This window comes from Tursiops truncatus, chromosome 7 (genome assembly GCF_011762595.2).
Source record: "Tursiops truncatus isolate mTurTru1 chromosome 7, mTurTru1.mat.Y, whole genome shotgun sequence".
In the NCBI taxonomy this organism is placed as follows: domain Eukaryota; kingdom Metazoa; phylum Chordata; class Mammalia; order Artiodactyla; family Delphinidae; genus Tursiops; species Tursiops truncatus.
Window position 1 is genome coordinate 80,329,638 of NC_047040.1, and position 24,646 is coordinate 80,354,283.

At 36.8% G+C, this 24,646-nt stretch overlaps 1 protein-coding gene across 1 annotated transcript; it reads left to right on the top strand.

The window, feature by feature from the left end:
* Positions 1-4,874: 4,874 nt before the first annotated feature.
* On the top strand, positions 4,875-23,980 carry MMADHC (metabolism of cobalamin associated D). The gene is made up of 8 exons (XM_019923145.3): positions 4,875-4,970; positions 5,479-5,538; positions 8,899-9,043; positions 14,272-14,489; positions 17,053-17,158; positions 17,762-17,892; positions 22,398-22,484; positions 23,456-23,980. Exons 2-8 carry the CDS (start codon positions 5,530-5,532, stop codon positions 23,648-23,650), a joined length of 891 nt encoding a protein of 296 aa, XP_019778704.1. The 5' UTR covers positions 4,875-4,970; positions 5,479-5,529; the 3' UTR covers positions 23,651-23,980.
* The last annotated feature ends 666 nt before the right edge of the window (positions 23,981-24,646 follow it).

A 24,646-nucleotide genomic window follows, 5' to 3' on the forward strand; every position in this document is an offset into this window, starting at 1 on the left:
CCCACCTAAACCCATGCCTGTTCCTCTCTAGACCAAACAATGTCCCAGTACCAAAGAGATAGGAAGGTCGTGGCAGTATTATCACCTCTGATAAGCCTCGTGCATATATAAGGGAACCAAAGCTCCTTACCACATTACCACTTCCCTATGAGAATGGAGTTCAGAGGAGTTCAGTGATGATGACAATAATGCAGCTGATGAGGAGGAAGGCGATATCAGCTAACATTTATTGCATACTTGCCGAGTGCCACGCACTGCGTTAAATTCTTTACATGGATTACCTTCATATATCTATGAGGGAGGCAATATCATTGTCTTCATCGTAACAACAAGGAGAAAGACAGAAAGAAGAGCAGATAGGCAACTGCTATATCTAATATCACAATTACAGTCCCGTGACACACTGTATGAATCACATTCAAACTAAAAACCAAAATATTAAATCACAGGCTCCTCCTCCTCCATTATGTCCTAGAGACAAATAACATTCACTCTGTAACATTTCTCTGTAACATCCACATATTGCTACCTAGCAATGGATGGCTAGAACATACAAGGGGTTTCCAGGAAAATCTTGAGTTTTTAGAAATGGCCAAAACATATACCTGCCTTAATGTATCAAACACTAAAGAGCTATCACAGCACTGATGCAGGCAACTTAAAAAGATGTGTTCTCAATGGCTGAGTTCTGTGACCAAGTCAAAGAATAAAAACCAAGTGTTCACACATCTTTTCTTTTCTCCATACCCTTTTTACTCATAACATTATCCCTTTTTACATGCTATTTTCTTACAACCAGGTAATAGTTCCATGCAACCTTTTTTTTAAAAAAATAACACAGAATATTGTCTCCAAACTTCTAATATGCTTTAGATATGCTTGGTTGAGCAGAAAATATTCCTTCTTGTCTCTTTTGGTTTTATAATCCTACTCTCTTTACAGAAAGAGCTAGCTGCAATACAATACTCTTTCCGAGTTGAGCATTCAGTGATGACTATATATTCCTCGGTTTGCTTAAATATGCATCCTTTGTTATTGAGAATCGATGTTTTCCAGAATAAAAAGGAAACCATGTGTTTATCAGAGAGTATTAATGCAGGCAGCTGTGAGAGTGAGATGAGAATGAAAGCCCCAAAGATTACATATTGGCCTCTGAATAATCTCATAATCTGGTACTTTGATCAATCTTTATAGTTCTGTGAAGGCACTGCTTTGTCTATGAAGAATAAGAACAACCCAAGAGAGAGTGAAAGGAAGAAGGCGAATAGATAAGGGAAAATTTAATAACAGTTGAGAGGCACATACTCACCTCTCGCTCTTCTTCTCCTTTGTTTTATTGTCATGGAAGGAACAGAGATTTTGGAGCCAGACAAATCCAAGTCTGAATCTCACATTCATCACTGTATGTAGTTGTACAGCATCAAGCAGTTTACTCAGCCTCTCTGAGTCACAGTTTCTTCGTTTATGCCATAGAGACACTACTGCTCCCCCAGCCCAGTTGTTGGGTGGATAAGTGCTATTGAAGGATGGAGCCTGGAAACAGAAGAAAAAGCAGCTGTTACTAATGGTACCTGGTTATTAATGGTCACCACTTCTTCATCTGTTCAACCTTCAATAAATACTATTGGTCACCTCGCTGTGGCGGGAATACAGTGAAGTCCCAGGAATACAGTGAAAAAACAGGTGAAATCTCTTCCCTTAAGAGGCTGTGCTTCATCCTTCGAATCCACAGTTATCAAAATTTCATCCTCCCACCCCCACTCCACCGAAACTCCTCTGGCAAAGTCACCATTGCCCTAGTTATCAAATACAATGGATTGGTTTTGGTCCTCAATAACACCTTTTTGTAGCATCCAGTAAAACTGAGCAGTTATCTTCTTCATGCCTAGAATACTATCTCCTGATTTCCTTTTACCCTCTGACTGAAATTTCTCAGTCTCCATTGCTAATTTTTTCTTCTTCTGTTACCTCTTTAATTAATATTTCCTACTCTTCTGACTTTTGCTCTTTTTTCTTTTATACTCTACACTAGTAGTTCTTGATCTTTTCAGAGTCAGGAACTCCTTTAAGAATCTGAAGAAGCTATGTGCACTCTCCCTAGGGAGGGAAGAATGGCTCTGCTTACAAATACACAACAATTTGCATACATTTTCAGGAGTCTCACAGACCTTCCTCCCTAAAAGCCCACTGTTGAGTTCCAGGTTAAGGGGTTCCTATGGCTTTAACTGTTACTCATATGTCAATGACCTCAAATCTCTGTCTCCAGCATAAATCACTTTCCTGAGCAACAGGCCTGCTTTCAAATGCCCCTCAGGCATCTTAAAATTCAAACATCCCAAATCAAATTCATTATCTTTCCCCTAAAACCTGTTTTACTCCTAGGAGACAACACCTATGGGAAAGAAAACACTATTCTTAAACCTAACAGACATAGATTTAAATCCAGCCCTGGAAGCTTCATAAATATACATAAGCTATGTGCTTTAATTTCTTCATATTAACATGAGGATAATAATACATCCAGTTTCTGGATTGTTATGAGAATTAAAATAAATAATGGGAAAATCCCTATACAGGTGCCATCACATAGCGTACATTCCACAAATTAGTATTACTGGATTCCAAATCTCAGAAAAAGCAACTCCATTCACCAAGTATTCTAAGTCAAAAATTTAGGAGTTATCTTCAACTCGTCCTTTTCCTCATCTGCAACCAATGGATAGCTATGCAGTATCAATTCCTCAACTCCCCCCCTGCCCTTAATTCAGGCTCGCATGTTCTTTCTCATGGACACAGCAATAGTCCCCTAACCACTTGATCCAGTGGTTCCAATTCCACATCCTTCCAACCTATCCTCTATACTGAAACCCAAGAATCTTCCCATGACACAAATCTGATAATGCCATGACTGCTTAAATCTGCCCAGTTGCTTCTCGTTGCTTCCAGGGTTACATCCACCTTAGTACTGCACTGCAGGCTGACTATGATTTGGCCCCTGTCTACTTCCAACTGAATCCCTTGACTATTTGGGGATCTCCCCAACTGCCCATAGCGTTTTGGATTCTGTATCTCTGTCCCAACTGCTTCCTTTGACTGAAACGCCCTCACCCCTGTAATGCCTTTTCTTGGCATTCAGGCAAACAACTACTCATCTTTCAAAACACTGATCAAGCATCACCTCCGCTATGAAGTTACTCCTGACAGCCTCCTGCCATTCTGCCTATCACTGACTCCTCTTATCTCCTACCTCTACCTGACAGATGATTTTCTATCCTGGCAAAGATGTATAACATATGGCTCCCAGGCTCAAAAAGCTTAGGATCATCATTCAAACAGTAATCTTGTTATATAACCTAGACAAGTAAGCCGCTTTGAAGGAGAAATTATGAGTCATGAAGAAATAACAAATTGTAAGTAACTTCAACACTCAGAAGCCTCTGTGACTCCCAAGCCATGAGCTGTGCGTGCGCACGTGTGGTGCTATATGTGTTAGCTACATATCAACTGATTTAATCTTCACAAACTATGAGTTGGCCACTATTATTATTCCCGTTTTATTATTTTTTAACATCTTTATTGGAGTATAATTGCTTTACAATGCTGTATTAGTGTCTGCTGTATGACAAAGTGAATCAGCTATATGTATACATATATCCCCATATCCCCTCCCTCTTGCGTCTCCCTCCCACTGTCCCTATCCCACCCCTCTAGGTGGTCACAAAGCACCTAGCTGATCTCCCTGTGCTATACGGCTGCTTCCCACTAGCTATCTATTTTACATTTGGTAGTGTATATATGTCAATGCTACTCTCTCACTTCGTCCCTGCTTCCCCTTCCCCCTCCCCGTGTCCTCAAGTCCATTCTCTATGTCTGTGTCTTTATTCCTGTCCTGCTCCTAGGTTCATCAGAACCATTTTTTTTTTAGATTCCATATATATGTGTTAGCATACAGTATTTGTTTTTCTCTTTCTGACTTACTTCACTCTGTATGACAGACTCCAGGTCCATCCACCTCACTACAAACAACTCTATTTCGTTTCTTCTTATGGCTGAGTAATATTCCTTTGTATACATGTGCCACATCTTCTTTATCCATTTATTCCCATTTTAGAAGGGAGGAAACTAAAATAAAGACACTAATTGCCCAACATGACCCAACTAAATATATCAGTATGAACTTCAGTTAATTGTCTTTAAACGTAACTGACAAATGAAAATTATATACTCTTTACATTTTTTTTTTTTTTTTGCATTACGCGGGCCTCTCACTGTTGCGGCCTCTCCCGTTGCGGAGCCTGTGCTCCGGACGCGCAGGCTCAGCGGCCATGGCTCACGGGCCCAGCCGCTCCGCGGCATGTGGGATCCTCCCGGACCGGGTCACGAACCCGTGTTCCCTGCATCGGCAGGCAGGCTCGCAACCACTGCGCCACCAGGGAAGCCCTATATACTCTTTATAAATAAGGGGATATGTATTTATTGCGCCTATTTTAAAGGCCTGGTACATAAAGAAAAACGTTAAGTGCCCTATTCTCAAAAACAGTGATTTCTTGAAAAATAAAAAAAACCACACACAATGAACAGAAAACTTTACCTCTTGGAGGCAATAAGAAAGTCTTAGGGAGAGAGGAGGTTTTCAAATACCTCAGTTCAGTGAGTTAATGCACGAAATTAAACGGCTGCCTAAACCCAGCTCCAGAGCTCAAGCCTCCAGGCTCCCAGGTCATCCGCGCGTCACTTTATCTCCGCCCACGTCGCGGCGGGGGACTATCCAATGGAAGGGCGGCTCTACGTGGGCCTCCTGTGCGCGTGCGCATCATCGGCTCGACGATCCTTCTCATCGATGTGCTCAGGAGCAACTCCTTCAGTCTGGGCACTGCCAGCTTCGGCGCTACCCGCTCTGCTGTCGCGCCGCCATTTTGAAGACGGGAAGAGTCCGGGTCTCCAACACTTGGAGGCGGCGGCGTAGACTGGTACGTATGGTTTCCGCCTGCGTTAGCCCTATCCAAATTCGCCCATCTTCGGGCTGCAGCTCCCGGTGTTTCCTCTATTCCCACAGGGTCCCTATCGCTGTCGCCAGTCGTCCTGGCACTCTGTCTTTAGGATCCTTTTCGCTTGCTCATCCTTCATCTCTGCTGGCACCTTTGCTTCTGTCGTCGGGCAGCCCTGACCGGTGTTAAAATATCTACTTCGAGCCTCAGGACTCCATCCCGGTGGAGCTCCTCATTGGCCACCCCAATCTAGTCGGAGTCGAGTCCCATTCGCGGACTCGAACCGGGCGGGCTGAGCGCCTCACGCCCTCCTGTGGGCAGCGAGCTGTGCCCTGTGGGGGCGGGGGGCGAATTTTGGGGTTCGGGGAGAGCTTGGACTTTGGTCCTGTCTCGGTGGAGGGACACACAATAGGCGGTGGTGGACGTTACCCCAGTGATCTGTTGTTAGAGCTTAATCCGTCACCGGCCTGTTTGTTTTGTCCTTTCCCAGGAATAACTTTACAAAAGGGAAGATATTTTTCGCCTGCCCTTCCCGCCAGAAATGGCCAATGTGAGTAAATTAGCCTCTTAAGAAGCAGTATAGTAATAAAATAGTTTGGGAACTCGTTAGGAAGGACGGGTTTAATGATAATGGCATTGATGGCATAATGTTTCTCGTGATTAGTGTACCGGAAATGGCAAGGGAAGCAAGGGGTGTGAATTAGGTTGATATGCTTTGCGGGTAGTTTGAACGCAACATATTTCTCAATACACGTCTATTTATTTCTATAAATTCGTTTTTAGAAATAAATTCAGTGCCAGCACCTTTTCAGTAGTTTTAAAAGACATTATTTCAGTAAATATTTAGAATTATTTTTAAGCCGTTTTCTGTTTCTTTGGTTAGGTAAACTGAAGGTTTTGTAGCAGTTTCAGTATAGGAAGTCACCTTCCAAATACTACAAAATGGGCGCAAGAGATATTATTCTCACAGGCCATAGAGATTTATTCACTGTAACAGTACAGCGATTACTCAAACGCATCCTGCCATAGGGAACACAAGACATATTTTAAAACAATTACAATAAGAGTTGAAACTAATTTTAAAACCTACACAAAGGTACAGTGCAGATTCAGAGCTTTGTGGAGAGGGAAAAGTAGGGGTTTGTGTTCACTTAATCAGAGAAGCATTTGAGGTTTGAAAGATGGGTGGGATTAGATAATCTGAGGTTTGGTTGGGCAGAGCAGGAGGTATATTCAAAGACACCCCCCCCTTTCAAAAATCAGGAAGTCAGTTCTGTCTTCCTGAATGTAAAATGTGTGAAAGAGATAAGTGAGAAGGTTGGATTGTGGATTTGGAATCATGTAATAGAGAGTCTTGAATGCCAAACCCAGTAATTTGGACTTTATTCTTTAAATTTTGGTGATTTAATTAGAGCTGTGTGTTAGGAAGACTAATATGGCAACAGTTAGCCAGGAGAGTATTCCTGTAGTCAAATATGATATATTAAGTAATAGCCTAATGGTAAGACTATAAGGCCAAGTCGTAAAAGTAGACCACTAGTGTATCCCGTGTGTTAAGGTGAATTTATACCTAGCCATAATCATAGGAAGGGAATGTTGTAAAAGGAGCATGTGCTACTCTCAAAGGAAAGATACCAGTTAGAGTAGTATGCTAATATTTGACCTGGCTTTATTTTGATTTGAATGAATAAATTAATCCAGTAGGTATTTTGAAGGATACTTTTATTGTTAGAAGTTTACATAAAACAATATTCAAATATATGTTTAAAAATTTGTGTTCGTTTATGTGCATTTTAAGTGCTGAATGGATGTTACTAATGAAACATGAAGATAGATATGTATGTCTTCAACAATTTAGTTTGCATACATAGCATGGGTCAGGTATGTCTATGCTTCAGAGGCTGAACAGGTCAATTAAGAAGCCTTGGTGGGGACTTGTACAAACTGAAATACTCATTTCTGATATAAAGGGAGCAGCCTTTCCTTAGCTACAGTGATGTGTTGCCAACTAATGTCATTTGGGAATGTGAATCCAGCATTGCCAGATCTTTGGAGTTTGTAAGAACAGCTGAAAGTCTGGATCTTTTGTGTGAAATATCACAATTGCTCAATGTTGATATACAATTCAAATTTCTTGTACCACTGAGAATTACCATTTTTGTCTCTGAGCAGGTTGGGTGCACACCCAAGGGAAGATGCTTAAATTTTCAGGTGGGCAGAATGCTCTGGAGACAGGTCTTGCATTTTGAAGACATATAAAGGAGGTTCTGTCTATCCAGATCTTGTAGAAAGAGTTGGAATTTGCCAGGCCTAGGAGGAGAGGGAAAAGGACGTTTTAGCAGAAGAAATCTTGTGGCAGAATAAAGAAGGCAGAGAAATATGGGAAGACTTGGGTAGATATTTTTATGTGACTAAAGAGTGGAGTAAGAGAAGGAGGGATAAAATGAGTAAGAAATTATGTCAGAGAAGTAGAACGACCAGTTAGGATGTATTCTTGTACTTAGGATGAGAAAGTCAGAAGGGACACAGGGCTGGATTTCAGAATACTATGTGAAAGGGAAAAAGAGTGATTCTACAGTATCTAGACTATTTCAACATCCTGGTAACTATTTTTCATACCAGCTCTCTAATCCCACTCCATTCTCTACACTGCCCTTAGTGGTACATTCCTTAAAACATCCTTTATTTTTATCAGTTTACTCTTTTCCTCCCTGCCTACAGGTTAAAATTCTGATTTATTATCTTGATATAACAGGCCCTTTCCTGTCTGTGTCAAGTATAAAGCCTTTTAAAGTTGCCCACAAGTTAACTTTCAAGCTTGTTTTTTACTGCACTACCTTATATCCACCTTCAGTGAACTTGTCACTCTTCTGAGTACATCCTTTATGACTCCATCCCTTTGTTCCTGATAGTCACTCATTGAAATGCCCTTTCCCCAGCAAATTTCTATTTCTTCACAACTAAGTATATCCTCCATGAAACTTTTTGCCTATGTCCTCAAGGGTCTCTTAATTATTCAGATCTTTTGATAGCATTTCACAGATGATATAGTATTTGTTCTTACATGTTTTCCACTAATCTAAGAGTCAGCGATTTCTTTTTTTAATATAAAGAGCCAGATAGCAAATATTTTAGGCTTTGTAGGCCGTAGAGTCTCTGTGAAGCTACTTAACTCTGCCATTATGACATGAAAGCAGCCACAGACCATACATAAATGGGTATGGCAATAAAACTTTATTCACCAAAACAGACAGAAGGCTATATTCAGCTATAGTTTGCCAACCCCTGCATTAGATTATTCTGACTTAAGTATTTTGATGAAAGTTTATACGTGAAAGATGTTTACACATTCATCCATTGTAACTGACCTCAGAGTCTAGGGAATGAACATAAGAGCAGAAAATGTATCACAAAGTTGTGTGCTAAAACGGAGGAAAGTGGACATTGCCATTAAAGAAAGAGGAAAGATGGTATGGTAGATAATTAGTATAATTTACAGCAGTAAAAGAAGAGAAGAGTTAGAAAGTAAATAGGTTTTGTTTCTAGGAGAGGTTTTGAAAGTTCTTTATTTTGAGAATAGAATCTTATCAGTTGTGTTACCTTTTTAGTGTCATCACTAAATAGGGCAACTTTTAGAGGTTCCCATTCTTTCTGTATGGCACTCTTAATTCTGGCCTTGGGAAAGCCATATATTTTTACCCAAAGTAACTTATTACTTGTTTTTTTAATATTTGTATTTACTTCTAAAATTATAAATGTACATGATGCTTATCCTATGGTAGCTGCTCAATAATAGTAGAATAAACATTGGTTTTAAAAGATACATTGCAATGTGAGGATTTGCCAGAGATTGTCTGTGTTAGTATAGCATTTATATCCAGAATAATTTTAATTTTTGTGTCCTTCTTAGGTGCTCTGTAACAGAGCCAGACTGGTTTCCTATCTCCCAGGATTTTGCTCTTTAGTTAAAAGGGTTGTCAATCCCAGAGCCTTTTCAACTGCAGGATCTTCAGGTTCTGATGAGTCTCATGTGGCCACTGCACCTCCAGATATCTGTATGTAAAAGTTATTATTGCTTTACTTATAATTGTTTCATAACCTTCTGAGTTGTGTTTCCTGTAATACAGTAAGTCCCCTACATACAAACCTTCAAGTTGTGAACTTTCAGAGATGTGAACACGAGTTCGCGTGACCAGTCACGCAAGTTAGTTCACATGTCTGGTGTACATTGTCACGTGTGTGCATTCTCTACAAGTGGTTGTGCTTTTGTGTACTTTATGGTACTGTATAGAGTACAGTAGTACAGTATCTTTATTTCAAGCCCAGGATGTCCGGAAGCAAGTGTAAAAGCAGCGTATAGCTGGTATTGCTAAGAAGCGCCAAGCAATAACAATGGAAACAAAAGTGAAAATAATTGAGAGAGTGGAATGAGGCGAAAAGAAGGTAGACGTTGCTCATTCTTATAACATGCATCGTTCAACCATCAGCATGATTCTAAAGAACAAGGACAAGGTCATGGAACACATGAAGTCTGCTGTGCCGATGTTGACAATAATATCGAAGAAGCGTGGAAAAGTGATGAAGGAGTTGGAGAAACTTCTTAGTATGTGGGTGCAGGGTCAGCATCAGCGTCAAGTCCCACTCAGCTTAATGCTGATTCAAGAGAAAGCTAAAAGCCTTTATGAAGACTTGAAACACGGCAAAGAATCAGAGGGCACATCTTTTAATGCCAACCATGGCTGGTTTCATCGGTTCAAGGCTAGAGCCAACCTTCACAATGTAAAAGTAAGTGTCAAGGCAGCAAGTGCAGATATGGTAGCTGACCGGGAATTTCCTGAAATGCTTCGAGAAATTATTGATGAAGGTGCGTATTCACCTGAGCAGGTTTTTGATGTGGATGAGACAGGACTGTACTGGAAGAGGATGCCAGAGGAAAAGTTACATCAGTAAGGGGGAAAAGTTGATGCTAGGCTGTAAAGCAGCAAAGGATAGGCTACCTCTGTTGTTCGGTGGCAATGCTGCTTTCCAGCGATATGAAGCTGAAGGCTCTCTTAGTTTATCACTCAGGGAACCCAGGAGCCCTTAAAAACATAGCCAAGGGCTCTCTTCCTGTTGTGTGGGAGAGTAACCCCAAAACCTGGGTCACACAGGCCATTTTCCAGGACTGGTCTTTCCACCACTTTATCCCAGAGGTAGAGAAGTATTGCTTGGAGAAGGACATCCCATTCTACATTCTTTTGCTGCTCAGCAGTGCTCTGGGCCACCCCCCATTCATGGACGACTTTCATCCCAACATCAAAGTAGTGCATCTGCCACCGAATACTACATCTCTCATCCAACCTATGAACCAGGGAGTTATAGCAACTTTCAAGAAATATTATTTACGTCACAGTTTTCATCAGGCAGTAAAGGCAAGTGACGAATCAGGAACAACCTTGTGACAATTTGGAAGGACTGTAACATCCACGAGGCCATAAAAAACATTGACTTTGCTTGGCATGAGGTTACGGCCGTACCCATGAATGGGGTTTGGAAGAACCTTTGCCTGCAGTTTGTTCACAATTTTCGTGGATTTGAAAGGTGGATGAGGAGTCCAAAGAGGTCTTCAGCAACTTAGTGACCCTCAGCGAGAAGCTGGAGCTAGATCTGCAAGAGGACAACTTCATTGAAATCCTTGCTGTGCACCATGAGGAGCTTACTAATGAAGACCTGATGGAGTTGGAGGGCAAGAGAGGACGAAAAGAGACAAGAGGAAGAAGAAGTAACTGAAGAACCGAAGAGATTCATGATGCAAGGGGTTTTTCTTTATTTGAGGAGGCACTGTTAGTTTTTGAGGCACAGGACCAAAATGTAGAACAGTACACAGAGGTTGCAGCAGCCATTCAGAATGCGATCCACTGCTACCATGTCATCTATGATGAGAAAAAAAGACCTACTACCCAGACATCACTGGATTGTTTTTTCAAGAGGGTAGATAGAATTGAGTCCAGCAAGGAAGCAGAGCCTGTGCCATCCACGTCAGGCATCAGTGAAATTGCAGTTTGCCCTCCATCTCCTTGCTGATGATCCTTCCGCTCTGTCATCTCCCACCTCCTCTCCCTCCTCCAGTCAGTAACTCTTCTTGCCTGTTCACCCAATGCCAGCCCTGTACACCAGCTGTTGTACTGGACTACTGTACTTTTCAAGGTACTCTACTGTAAGATTTAAAGGTCTTTATTTTTTGTGTTTGTTTTCTATGTATTACTTGTGTAAAAAGTATTATAAACCTATTACAGTACAGTACTATATGCTAGCCGATTATGTTAGCTGAGTACCTAGGCTAACTTTATTGGACTTATGAACACACTCTCGGAATGGAACTCATGCATGTGTAGGGGACTTACTGTATTTCTTCTTGAGGTTTTACTGATTTTCTAAAGTTGAGTTTATCCCACTGAAAATAAAATCAGAGCTCTTGCCTAAATATTTATACCAGAAAGTTACAATATTTTTTAAAAGAAGATTGAATATTGGTTTCTAAAACTTATTTTCTTGAACTTTAGTGTTTTTCTAATGATCTTTGAGCACACAGTCCTCCCTGAAACAAATCTTCTTTTGATCCTATTAAACTATGTTACTACTTCTTGATTCTTTGCTGAATTTCTTAAATGTAGCTGTCACTTTGAGTGTTTATTAAATCAAAGTCTGCTTTTTCTTATCCATCTTGTGCACCACTATCAATCATTCTAAAATACTTTAAATCATGTCACTTCCTTCATAAGCCTCGATTATCTCCCACTGCTTTCAGTAGCAGTTCCTAAACTATTCCCAAGCTATGAATCATTGTTCAAGGATGAAAAAAAAATTTTTTTAAGCTCTGTGATTAGTTAACTTGGAGAAATGCTTTATACCATAGTCCTATCGTAGAGGTTTATAATACACACTAAAATATTCAGGGAGCGCTCTTAGAAACTTTACCTGATGTATTCTAAAGGAATTGCCCATGGAATCCTTTTTCATGCAACACATTACTTACAGTGTAATACAAGTTCACTTGGGCATGCAAAGCCTCCCCTGGTTTTCTTGGTCCAGTTTTCTAACTCCATCTCTGATTACTCCTCAATTTTCATAATCTGAAGGCTAAATATACATCTATCATAAATGAAAGATTTGTCACTCAGAATATGTAAAGGGTTTGCATTGTGAATATACAGCCAACCCTCCTTATCCATGGGTTCTTCATCCTCACATTCAACCAACCAAGGATTAAAAATATTTGAGGAAAAAAATTCCAGAAAGTTCCAAAAAGCAAAACTTTAATTTGCCACACACCATATCATTTACATTGTTTTTGATATTATAGGTAATCTAGAGATGATTTAAAGTATACAGGAGGATGTGATGTACAAAGGTTACAGTATATGTGCGTGCAGTTGACTCTTGGACAACATGGTTTTGAGCTGCTCAGGTCCACTTTATACGCAGATTTTTTTCAAAACTAAATAAGTACGGTACAATTCTCGGTTCATTGAATCTGAGGATGTGGAACCGACTATACAGAGAACTGCCTATAAATTATACTCAGATTTTTGACTGCATGCAGGGTTTGAGCAGCTAACCCCTCAGTTGTTCAAAGGTCAGTAGAGATATGCTCTTTTATATAAGGGACTTGAGCATATGCAGATTTTGATATCTGTGGGGGTCCAGGGAGCAGTCCCCTGTGAATAACTAGGGACAACTATATAAAGAATTTTTGTAGATCAATAGGAGAAAGAAAACCCAGTAGAAAACCAAACAAATTTCAAAAATGGATTTGAACAGGCTATTTCTGTAGGAGAAAACCTAAATGACTGGTAAACATTTGAAAATATGCTCAAATTCACTGTTAATATGGGATATTTATTTAAAGAAACAGATCTGAATAATCTGTAGAACCCATGTTCTTCAAAATAGCTGGTAAGTTTAAGTTTGTGAACTGACTCCAGTCAATCATTAGTGGCTGTCGAGAGCCTTGTTACTCAGTGTGATCTGCAGACCAGCATAGCATAGCATGGCATAGCATCAGCATCATCTGGGACTGTTTAGAAACGAAGAATTTTTAGCCCCACTGCAGACCTAGTAAATCAGAATCTGCATTTTGAGAAGATCTTAGATGATTCTTAAATAATTAAAAGTTTGAGACATACTGGGCTAGAGTGTTTAGGTTGAGAATCATGTGACAGTGTCTGTGTTCAGCAGGGAAATATTCTGCAGTTGATGGGTGATGTCTGTCATAGGTATGGAAGAGCGATATGGGGGCAGCCATATTGACATGGTCGTTTTTAGTCACTCAGTTCTGGCAGAGTTTATAAATTTTTTTTTATAAATTTTTTTATAAATTTTTTATAAGTTTTATAAATTTATAAATATTTTTATTGCCAGCTAAAGTCTGCAGCAGTTGTCCCTTCCTTTCTCTAAACAAAATTCCTACTCTGAGTATTTCTTCATTTGATTTTCTAATTTATTCTTTTCTGGATCTTTTTGAATTTTTCACATGTCAGGATTTTTTTAAGTTTTACAGGAATAAAAATGTGGTCTATTCTTCTGTAAGTATTAAATCCATATTAACTCATGTAGCTGGTAAACAGGGCATTATGTCACATTGGTTCGTACAAGATTTTTTTCCAGTCCATTAATGTTTTGTGCCACCAGGTAACAGCAGTTGAATGCCCCTCCCCAAGGGTAGCCACCATTAAGTCTGATGTCTTTCCTTACAGATGTTTTTTTTTTACTGTATTTAAAAACACAAATATAAGGATGAAAAATAAATGTCATATATGCTGTTCTTTGACTTAGCTTTTTCTTTTAATGTAATATGTACTGGACTTCGTTCACTATCAGTAAAGATTTACCATATTCTTTTTAATGACTGTCAAGAATTACATAGTGTGGGAGTTCCCTGGTAATCCTAGTGGTTAGGATTCCGGGCTTTCACTGCCATGGCCCAGGTTCAGTCCCTTGTCAGAGAACTGAGATCCCACAAGCCGCACAGCATGGCCAAAAAAAAAAAAGAATTACATTTACAGTACTTTATTGAATTCTTTCCCTAGTAATGGAATTACCTATGAGCTGACAGCTGGTTGCTTTGATTAGTCTTTTGGAATAACATGAAACAAACTAATTTATATTTACACAGGAAAGCAAACTTTAAACAACTATTGGTTAGCTAAAAAAAAATACCTAATTGGAAGAAGAACATTCTTTCAGTCTACCAATGTACTTAACTAGTAAGGAGAAAATGATTCATTTTGTCATTCCTCTTTAGGCTCTCGAACAGTTTGGCCCGATGAAACTATGGGACCATTTGGACCTCAGGATCAGAGATTCCAGCTTCCTGGGAACATAGGTTTTGATTGTCACCTCAATGGGACCACATCACAGAAGAAAAGCCAGGTTCATAAAACTTTACCTGATGTTCTAGCAGAACCTTTATCGAGCGAAAGACATGAGTTTGTTATGGCACAATATGTGAATGAATTTCAGGTAAGTTGTTAAGGTCATTCTGTTTTTCTAATTATTAATGCTATATTAATTTCTGATAACTGAACATATTACTTTCATTGAAAAAGTAAAAAAAAAATCTATTTAAGTCCAGTATAAACAGAAACAACATATATAGCTTTTAAAAGCTTGGCATTGTCCTGTACATAGCGTTTGCTATATAATTTTTTTCACCTAACTACATTGCAGTCTCTTTTAGGTAATTAAATAATTCTTCAAAAATATATTTTTTTACTAAATGTTTATTTCAAATATAAATAACTTAATTCTATAACTGGAAATTTATATTCCCTGTTTTTCACTTTTATTAATGGTAATTGTAATTTATATATGGACCAAATTCCGACTAGTTTTATATTCCTCTAGCCATTTAAAAAGAAAATTTTGAGATCTCTGAAACTCTGGATACAGTAGACTGAAGAGGAGGATTTTTAAATAGCTTTTGTAAAAACAATTCCTGAGGGTTTTTTTTAATGAGTTTTTTAAACTGGTATCGCATATGAATTTTTAAATGCATTTTAAAACTAGTATTGCTCATTGCTCACTCAAATGGAAAGTTACATGCATTTCAGAGTTTCTTTCAAACCCCGATCCTTATCATTTTTCATATTTCTATATAGCTTCAGGTTGAGATTTTGATCAAAGCCATATTATTAAAAGCAGCAACCCCTCAAATTATGGGTGATATCAGATAACCTAACACTGGGACACAGTTGACCTCCCCTGACTTTTTATCTCAGATATTCCTTCTCAGTCTTTTTGACTCCTCCTCTGTCTACCAGTTACATGATATTTCCCAAATGTCTCTGATCTTCATTTTCTCATTTGACTTGCTCCCCGGTCACTTAAGTCCTTGGCTTTCTCCACAGGCTGTGTATTCATATTTCCTAGCTTCTTATTTCTGTTTCTGACATTTCTGGTTCTATATTACTATCTGCCTGACAAACATCTTTATCTGGATGTCTCAGAAGTCCCAAGATTTTACACGTCTAGTACTGAATTAGTCCTTTTTCTCTCAAAACTTGTCCTTATTCCCATGTTGTCAGTAGTATAAGTGACTTAGTCATCCTCCCACTGTCCCAAAAATAAAAATTATAGTGCCAACCTTGACTCCTCTTTTTATCATACCCCTGTAAATAGTGACAGAATTACATTGCTTCTATCTCTGAAAGTAGCTCTTAAATAATTTGTGTACCTTCAATTCTCACTAATACTGCCAAAGTTCAGCGCCTCCTTATCTTACCTCAATTTTTATAGGCATTATAGTATGATGGACTGTGGAGATAGGATAAATCTGTATTCAGAGATTAACTCAGCCATTTACTTAATTTTGTGACCTTGAGAAAGTTACTTCACCTTTCTGAGCCTCTGTTTCTTTATATGTAAAATGAGGATAATCATAATCCCTGGCCTACAAAGTTGCTATGAGGATTAAATGTGAAAATGTATGTAAAATACTTATTACACTAAGTGATCAGTAATTGTTGGCTGTTACTGGTCTGTCACCTGCTCTTCCTCGTTGCCATACATCCTCTACAGTAATACTGTCATTAGCTTTTTATATCGCATGTTGATATTCCTCATTGCTTTTTCAAAATTTCATAATGTGGCATAAATGGCTTTCCACAATTTTGATCCCTTATCTTTCTCACCTTACTTCCCACTACTTCCTACTCCTTCTGTTCTCCAATCACAGCATATTTTCATTTTTTTAAAATTACACCATTCCCTTTGACCATTGTATGCCTTTGCACGTTATTATCTCTTGCTGGACTGTTTTTTTCCTCCTGAATTCTTAACCTATAGTCTGTCTATTCTTTATCTGTCAGACACACATGTTAATTAATATGTAACTCAAACGTGATTTCAACCTTTTCCTGATTTCTGCCAGCAAAGCAAGTTTCTTCCCCATCTATACCTCCAGAAGACTTCCGTTATAACTATATAGCATTTCTGATATGGATTGCATTTATTTGTTCATGCATTTTTCTTCTACTAACTCTTATATACCTAAGAGTGAAGACTGGATTTTTTACCATTGTAGTGCCTGTTCCTGTTTATAATGTCTAGTGTATAATAGGCACCCTGTAAATTTCTGTTGAATAAAAGCCTCTAAGCACTTCCTGTTGGAGAAGCTATATGTTTAATCATGTTGCTTTGTAAGTTAGTGTTCTTATCCTCATTTTACAGATTATACAACAAAAGGAAGGATAATTAGATATAACAGAATATCAGAAGAGGTAACATTGTAAGACACAATCATGGCGCATTTTAGTTTTTTAGCCAACGTCTATTCATATTAAGTCTTAGAATATCAGGGTATTTATATGTTCCTTTTTTTAATTCAACATTTTTTTTAAATTTTCAAATATTACATTCATCATAGAGAAAAGTTTGAGTATGTAAGAAAACACTGCCTATTACCCCATCACCAGCTAGGTTAGGATTACTGAAAAAACTTTCTAGGGAAAACAGGTTTATAACAGGCAAGATATTTTATTTGAACTCCAGATTTTGTTTACTTATATTTCTTATTCCGCCTTAGGGTAATGATGTACCTGTTGAGCAAGAAATTAACAGTGCGGAAACTTACTTTGAAAGTGCCAAAGTAGAGTGTGCAATCCAAACATGTCCGGAATTGCTGCGAAGAGGTATGTTGTGCTTTATTCATATTTACACTAGTGTGTGTTAGATAATGTCACTAATTTTTTAATGTGTTGAATAATGTACTCCATAGGAATCGTAATGCTTTATAACTTAGTATTTTAATATGTCTAGCTGGAAATGATGATTGCCTGGCCAAGATAAGGCTTTCAAGTGTCCCCTGACATCTGACCTCATGCTGCCATTAGATAGGAATAGTAGAATTTTTAATAACTTTTTTCCTAAATCTTTTCCTAAAGTCATCCCACTCCTGGGTGATTATTACAGCCATAATTTCCATGAGCTAATACATTAGTGCTACTGAGAAAAATCTTAATAATAAACTTTTTTTTAAATTACAAGACCAAGAACATGTAACCCAACTTACTCTTCAGAATTGTTGGCAATATATTTTCGTTCATCCAAAAAGAGCAGAAGTAAACCAAAACTAAATGCATTTCATCCTTTTCAAAACTAATATGCATTTATAAACCTAACTTGGTACCATAATAATTTAACTTAATCATCATTTTTCTAAAGTATTTTATGAACTGTTTCTTTTTTTAAAAAATTTATTTTTTTCTGGAGTTTTATTCTTATTTCACTTACAGATTTTGAATCACTGTTTCCAGAAGTAGCCACCAACAAACTAATGATTCTGACTGTAACACAGAAAACTAAGAATGATATGACTGTTTGGAGTGAGGAGGTAGAAACTGAAAGAGAAATGCTCTTAGAAAAGGTAATTCTTTCAGCTGCTGACAATTTAATTTTATGATCTTATTTAAATACCAATGAACCAGTGTTTTAAAATGATGGCTATTTTTTCTAGCCTTTACTAATTCTCTGCTAATGTATTCCAGTACTAAAAAACTTACATGTTTTCTGAGAATAAAAATACCACAATTTTTTTTTTTAGTGTCTTTGAAAAACTTAGATTCTGTCCAGTACTTCCTCAGTTTTTTTTAAATTTATGTTTTAGGAAACTTGGGAATATAGTAAACAACAAAAATGTAAAATTAACTCTTCATACCCATCTCTCTCTCCTTCTCTCTGATCCTCTCTCCCCCTCCATGTCTCTTTCTCTCTCTCTCTCTCTCAAGCATGTCAAGTAAAAAGTGAAAATACCTCAGCCTTCTTAAAGGGGTAAACAATAACAGTGTACAGTACAATAATAATATAATGTATATACCCACATTTTTTTCCCATCCTTTGCTTTTAACTTAGAAGATATGTTTTGACACCTTTCCATAACATTACGCATAGATTTTATTTCATTCTTTGTAAAAATCTGTGTAATATTACATTGCATGGGCAAACCGTAAATTTTTTAAATTATTTAAAAAAATTTTTAGTCATTTATAAGTTGAAAATCAAACTTAGGCTATTACAGGCAGTGAATATATTTGTACATATATTTTTTGTACATACTTACATATTCCTAAATAGGGAAATCGGAGGGTATATTCATTTTAAGTTTTGAAAGATACTGCCAATTTGCCCGCCAAAAAGACTGTCCTAGTATATATGCTCTCACCTTTACCCTGGATATTAGCATTACTTTTCATTTTTACCAACCTGAGAAATGAGAAGTAGTAACTTAAAGTCTTATATTTAAAAATTATATAATTATTTATCTAAGAGCTTGATGTTCAGTTATATCAATTTCTTTCTCTACAAGATAGAAAGGAATATTCCTTTGCCTGTATGACATGTTGGGATTAGCTCACTTGGACACCTTAGCTAACTATAGTTGAAAAAATTCTCTTTAGTAATTTACATACAGGATAATATTTGGAATTATTTTATATTTTCTTTAGGGTTGGATGTATGGTTCTCTTCATTTATAAAAATATTATTTACATACTCAATAGAGTATTTTATGGTAATGACTTCATACTTAAATGTCCCACATATAACTTTACTAATAAATTCCATGTGGTAATTAATAATCATGAGCAAGTTATATATGCCAGCTAACAAAGAAATTACAGAGAGGCATAAGGCATTCTCTCTGATCTTTAAAAGATCTGAATTTGGAGAAGTGAAATTTAAATACATAATAACTCAATAAACATTTTCTATTTATATATTGACAATGATTAGTAAATGTATACTACCATTTAGACACTAGAGAGTTTGCTCTGATATGTGCATTGTATTAGTAAGTCCTACTTTTTGAACCATTCAAGATTCTGAGCCTCATTTGATACTGACTCCCGTATAGATGTAAGTCAGCAACAAAGACCCAATGCAGCCAAAAAATAAAATAAATTAAAAAAAAAAATTTCCAGCCTTTGAAATGGCAACACGCTTTATCATGTGCATTTTAAACTTTATAATGACTAAAGCTATTTTATTTTTTTATGAAAAAACATTTTTTATTTTAGACATGTTAGTGGTTATTTTAGAACCACACATAGCTTACTGTCCAAGTAGATATTATATGTTGTGGTTTACTTTATTTCAGTTTTTTACCAGCAGATGTCAGTGTTTGCTATTGATGAGCAGAAATCTTTTTTTTTTTTAATTAATTAATTTATTTTTGGCTACGTTGGGTCCCCGTTGCTGCACACGGGCTTTCCCTAGTTGTGGCGAGCGGGGGCTACTCTTTGTTGCGGTGCGCAGGCTTCTCACTGCGGTGGCTTCTCTTGTTGCAGAGCACGGGCTCTAGGTGTGCTGGCTTCAGTAGTTGTAGCTCGGGGGCTCCCAGTGCAGGCTCAGTAGTTGTGACACACAGGCTTAGTTGGTCCACATGTGGGATCTTCCCAGACCAGGGATCGAACCCATGTTCCCTGTACTAGCAGACGGATTCTTAACCACTGCGCTGCCAGGCAAGTCCCAAGCAGAAATCTTTAAGAAAAATACTTAAACTGGTTCTTTTTGTGATCATTTGGGATTCTTTTAGTTAACCTTTGCAAACATTTAAATGCATCGTTTTGTTCACCTTGTAGTTTTTGTGTATGGTACATCTTTTATTAAATTGATACATAATTCTAATGACTTTCCTAAACCATACTCAGTTTTCCTATTTTTAAGAATTATGAGAATTAATGAAATACAGCAGTAAGTGTAAATATTAAGTATGAAAATAACCTATAGAGTACAGTATTATCTAAATGTTTTTCATTAGTTTACAAGAAAGTACAGGCATGCCTTGGAAGTATTGCAGGTTAGGTTCCAGGCCACCATAATAAAGCAAATATCGCAATAAAGTGAGTCACACAGATTTTTTGGTTTCCCAGTGCATATAAAAGTTATGTTTATACTGTACTGTAGTCTAAGTGTGCAAAAGCATTATGTCTAAAAAAAAGTATATACCGTAATTTAAAAATACTTTATTGCTAAAAAATGCTAACCATCATCTGAACCTTCAGTGAGTCATAGTAGTAAAACATCAATAAAGATCACAGACTACAGATCATCATAACAAATATAATAATAGATGAAAAAGTTTGAAATATTGAGAGAATTACCGAAATGCCAAACAGACACGTGACGTGAGCAAATGCTATTGGAAAAATGTTGCCAATAGGCTTTCTGGACACAGGGTTGCCACAAACCTTCAATTTGTAAAAAACTTACCTGCGAAGTGCAATAAAGTGAAGCCCAAAAAAATGAGATATGCCTGTATTTGGAGAAAATAGGTTAAAGTTGTATATCTCTATAGCAGGGATCAGCAAACTTTTTCTGTAAAGAGCCAGATGGTAAATTTTTAGGTTTTGTAGGTGATAGGTTCTCAACTACTCAATTCTACCATGTATTGTTAAAGCAACCACAGACCATATATAAATGAACAGGCATGGCTACATTCCGGCAAAACTGTATTTACACAAACAGACAGGCAGCCAGCCAGGTTTGGCCCTCGGGCTATCAAGGCTTGGACTTCTGAGCATCTCAGGTTAGTGCCAGAGATGCTCAGTGAGGTCTCATCACTCTAGGTGGACCAGAAATTCACGTTACCCTGTAGTGCGTGACCCCTGATATCACCATTCAGCTCTCAGCCCCGCAGCTGGCACTCTCTGCTGGACCTTGAGGAATCTCACCTTGTATCTGCGCAGCTCAACCCTTGGCTACTGAACCAGGGTAAATTGCTCCGCGGACCACATGGGAAGCCCATTTGTGCATCTCCCTCTGCTCCATTACCCTACACCAGAAATTCCAGATGCTTCAACAGTTCAGAACTCTTGCTTTCTACCCCCTCAGCTCAGTGACACTATCACTTTGCTTGGGCTCCACTTCTTTGCCCTGCAACAAGAGAGTGTCCCCCAACAGAAGCCTGGAGCATATATGGGGATCACCTTATTTGTTTCCCTTCTCCGCTGCTGTTTTGTCTGCCTATTGTTCAGTGTCTAAAAACAGTTGCCTCATATATTTTGGTCAGTTTTATATTTTTCAGCAAGTGGCAAGTTTGATAACTGTTACTTTGTTATAGCTGTGAGTGAAACTGTGCCCTTGTCTTTAAACACTTATAGTCTGTCTTTTTTTTTTTTTTTTAACATTCTAATCTGATTCTAATATTTGCTTCTAGTCTTTTTCACTGCTTAGACTTCTGATAAAGCTAATAAAGACATTGTAGGGATTAGGATGGTAAGACCAAGATTTTAATACATGCACGTGGTCTGTAATGTTTATACATAATACAAAAGATAGAGAGGTGTATAGTGAAAAGGAAGTATGTGGTCCAGCCCTGTACCCAATCTATCCATTTATCTTACTATTTTTATGTGCCTTTTCAGAAATATTTCATGACTATGTGAGTGGGTAGATGTGTTTTTGAAGGACACACAAACAAATACATGTTTTTAACCAACTTTCATTCAAATTAATGAATGGTCCATATCTTTTCATTATGAATATTTTGTTTTCCCTTTCTTACCTTATTTCTAATACCTCTGTAATGATACAAAATAGCAACTGTAGGTTATAATCCATGACAAATTTGGGAGTTAATAGCACAGAAGTGATTAGAAATAGTTCCTAAAATAGGAAATAATTTAGAAGAAAAAAATATACAATTTAGACTTTTTAAAAGAAATGAAAATATTATATGAACCATTAATCTTTTGGACTGGTGAAAATAATCTTAGGACTTTACAGTCTTAATTTATCATTAGTTTTAATTGTTTATTAATCTTATTGTATTCTCTATCTGAAGCAAAAAATATTTATCTTAAAAATTTATTGAGAAATAAAACACTCTGTGCTGCTGCTTTGAGCATATTATTTGTGCCTTTTTCTATGCAGTTCATCAGCGGTGCTAAAGAAATTTGCTACGCCCTTCGAGCTGAAGGCTATTGGGCTGACTTTATTGACCCATCATCTGGTTTGGCAGTGAGTAATTAAATACATTTTGAAAGCCACATTATATAATTTGAAGTAGGAATTATTTTTATTATAAAATTGTTTATAATTATAACCTTGGTAAAAGTAGACCATTTAAGACTTCGAAAACCTCACAATTTTATGCAAAGAGGTATAAAAATAGGTACCAAGAGTCTGTTGAATTCACAATAGGTACCAAGAGTCTGTTGAATTCACAACTTTGAGGGACCTCTGGCACTCATAGTTAAGCTTCTCCATCACTTTAAATTTTTTTCATTAAAAATAATTTTAAAATTTATTTTCCATCCTCATTAATAGGTATTGTTTGAATTACATTGAATTAGTGTGTTTACTGTTCATTAGTTAAAACTTAGTATCCAATAGTTTCATTAAGGAAGAAACACACACTTATTTTTAGAATTAAGAATATGGATGGTAAAGAAATATTTAGAAAAGTAACTTTTTGGAAATTAACATTTGTAAAGCTATACTTTAAAGAAAATAACTGAACCACTATTGTGGTCATATTTTAAATTCTGTGTATATCTTTTAACTACAAATAGTAATTTTTTCAATCTTAAAATAGGAATATATACTATTTCTTTTCAAAGTCAAGATTTAGTGAGTACTAGAAATGAAAAACTTACTCTGATAGTTTTCTTATCTTAAAAATTACAAAAGTGAACCATAGATGATTGCCTAATTCTTATTTCATCTCTAAAGGTCATATAATATTATGCATTTGGTTCTAGGTAATATGCAGTCTGCTAGATCATTCATTTCTCATTTCCAGAATGCACAGGTATTGAGGGGAGAGGAGGTATTAGGACAGTTAGGTGTTCCATGTGACCTTTTTATTTCTTATTTGATTTTTTAAATATTCAGAGTATTTATATAGATACGTGTTCGTATTTGCATAAAAATTATTACTTCATTATCTTTCTAGCTAATGAAAATATGACTTGTTTTATTTCCTCCAGTTTTTTGGACCATATACAAACAACACTCTTTTTGAGACAGATGAACGCTATCGACATTTAGGATTCTCTGTTGATGATCTTGGTTGCTGTAAAGTGATTCGCCACAGTCTCTGGGGTACCCATGTGGTTGTAGGAAGTATCTTCACTAATGCAACACCAGAGAGCCATATTATGAAGAAATTAAGTGGAAACTAGCAGTAATGTCAACTTATTTGCTCTGCTATTTGTAACATTTGGGATGATCTATACACTGTCAAAGGCTTCAGTTTTCAAAATTTAATTCCTTGTAGGTATTTATTTCAACATTTATGAATTTACAATATTGGCAAGCGGTTTGTGATTTTTAAATTTCAAATGTTCATTCATAATATCATGAAATACATCTTGAGCACATCCACATTGTATAGAATGTGATAACTAACATGTAACCAGGGTATGATCTCATATTGTTATTTCTCCCCTTAATTGGAAAAACCTCAGTTTTAATTATTTTTCTCCAAAAATAAATCATACATTTGGTTATGACATGTGTTTTTTCATTGCAGTATTTTTAAAATATAATTCTTAAAGATTCCTAAGAAACTACAATATTAATCTTCTTAAAGTTTGTTTTTTCGTTTTTGGTTTTTTTTTTAATAAATGCAGTTGAGAAATCTGGATTCAGTGTAGATTTAACTTTTTTTTAATTTTCTTTTTACTATATTACTTGTTAGATGTCCTGGTGCCATCTGAGTATTACTTTGAAATAATGTATGTACAGGAAAAGAAGAATAAGGATAATACTAAAACTTTACATATAAAAGAATATGAATCTCAACTTTATACATAGTGAAAAATAATTCTTAACTCCTGGGTTGAGACAGATAAATGTAGTTTATTCTCAGACAAAACTATGCTTCAGCTGCTAAGTCATATTTCTCCAAATTTAGCAATAGATGGAAACTGCAGTAGTTTACAGAAATGTCTCATGTGGGACAGAGTTGTTTTTACAGCATTTTAAACTTAGACTCATCTTTGATTTGTCTTTTGTCATTAGGAATATAGATAAATCTCAGGAGAACAAGTAACTTCTACCAAATGAATTAATTGAAATGGATTTTTCTGTATTTTTAAAATTAACTGCCTGTTTTTCAAATGATCACATGGAGATGACCAGCTTTTTAATTTAGTTTACAACTTCATTTAATACTG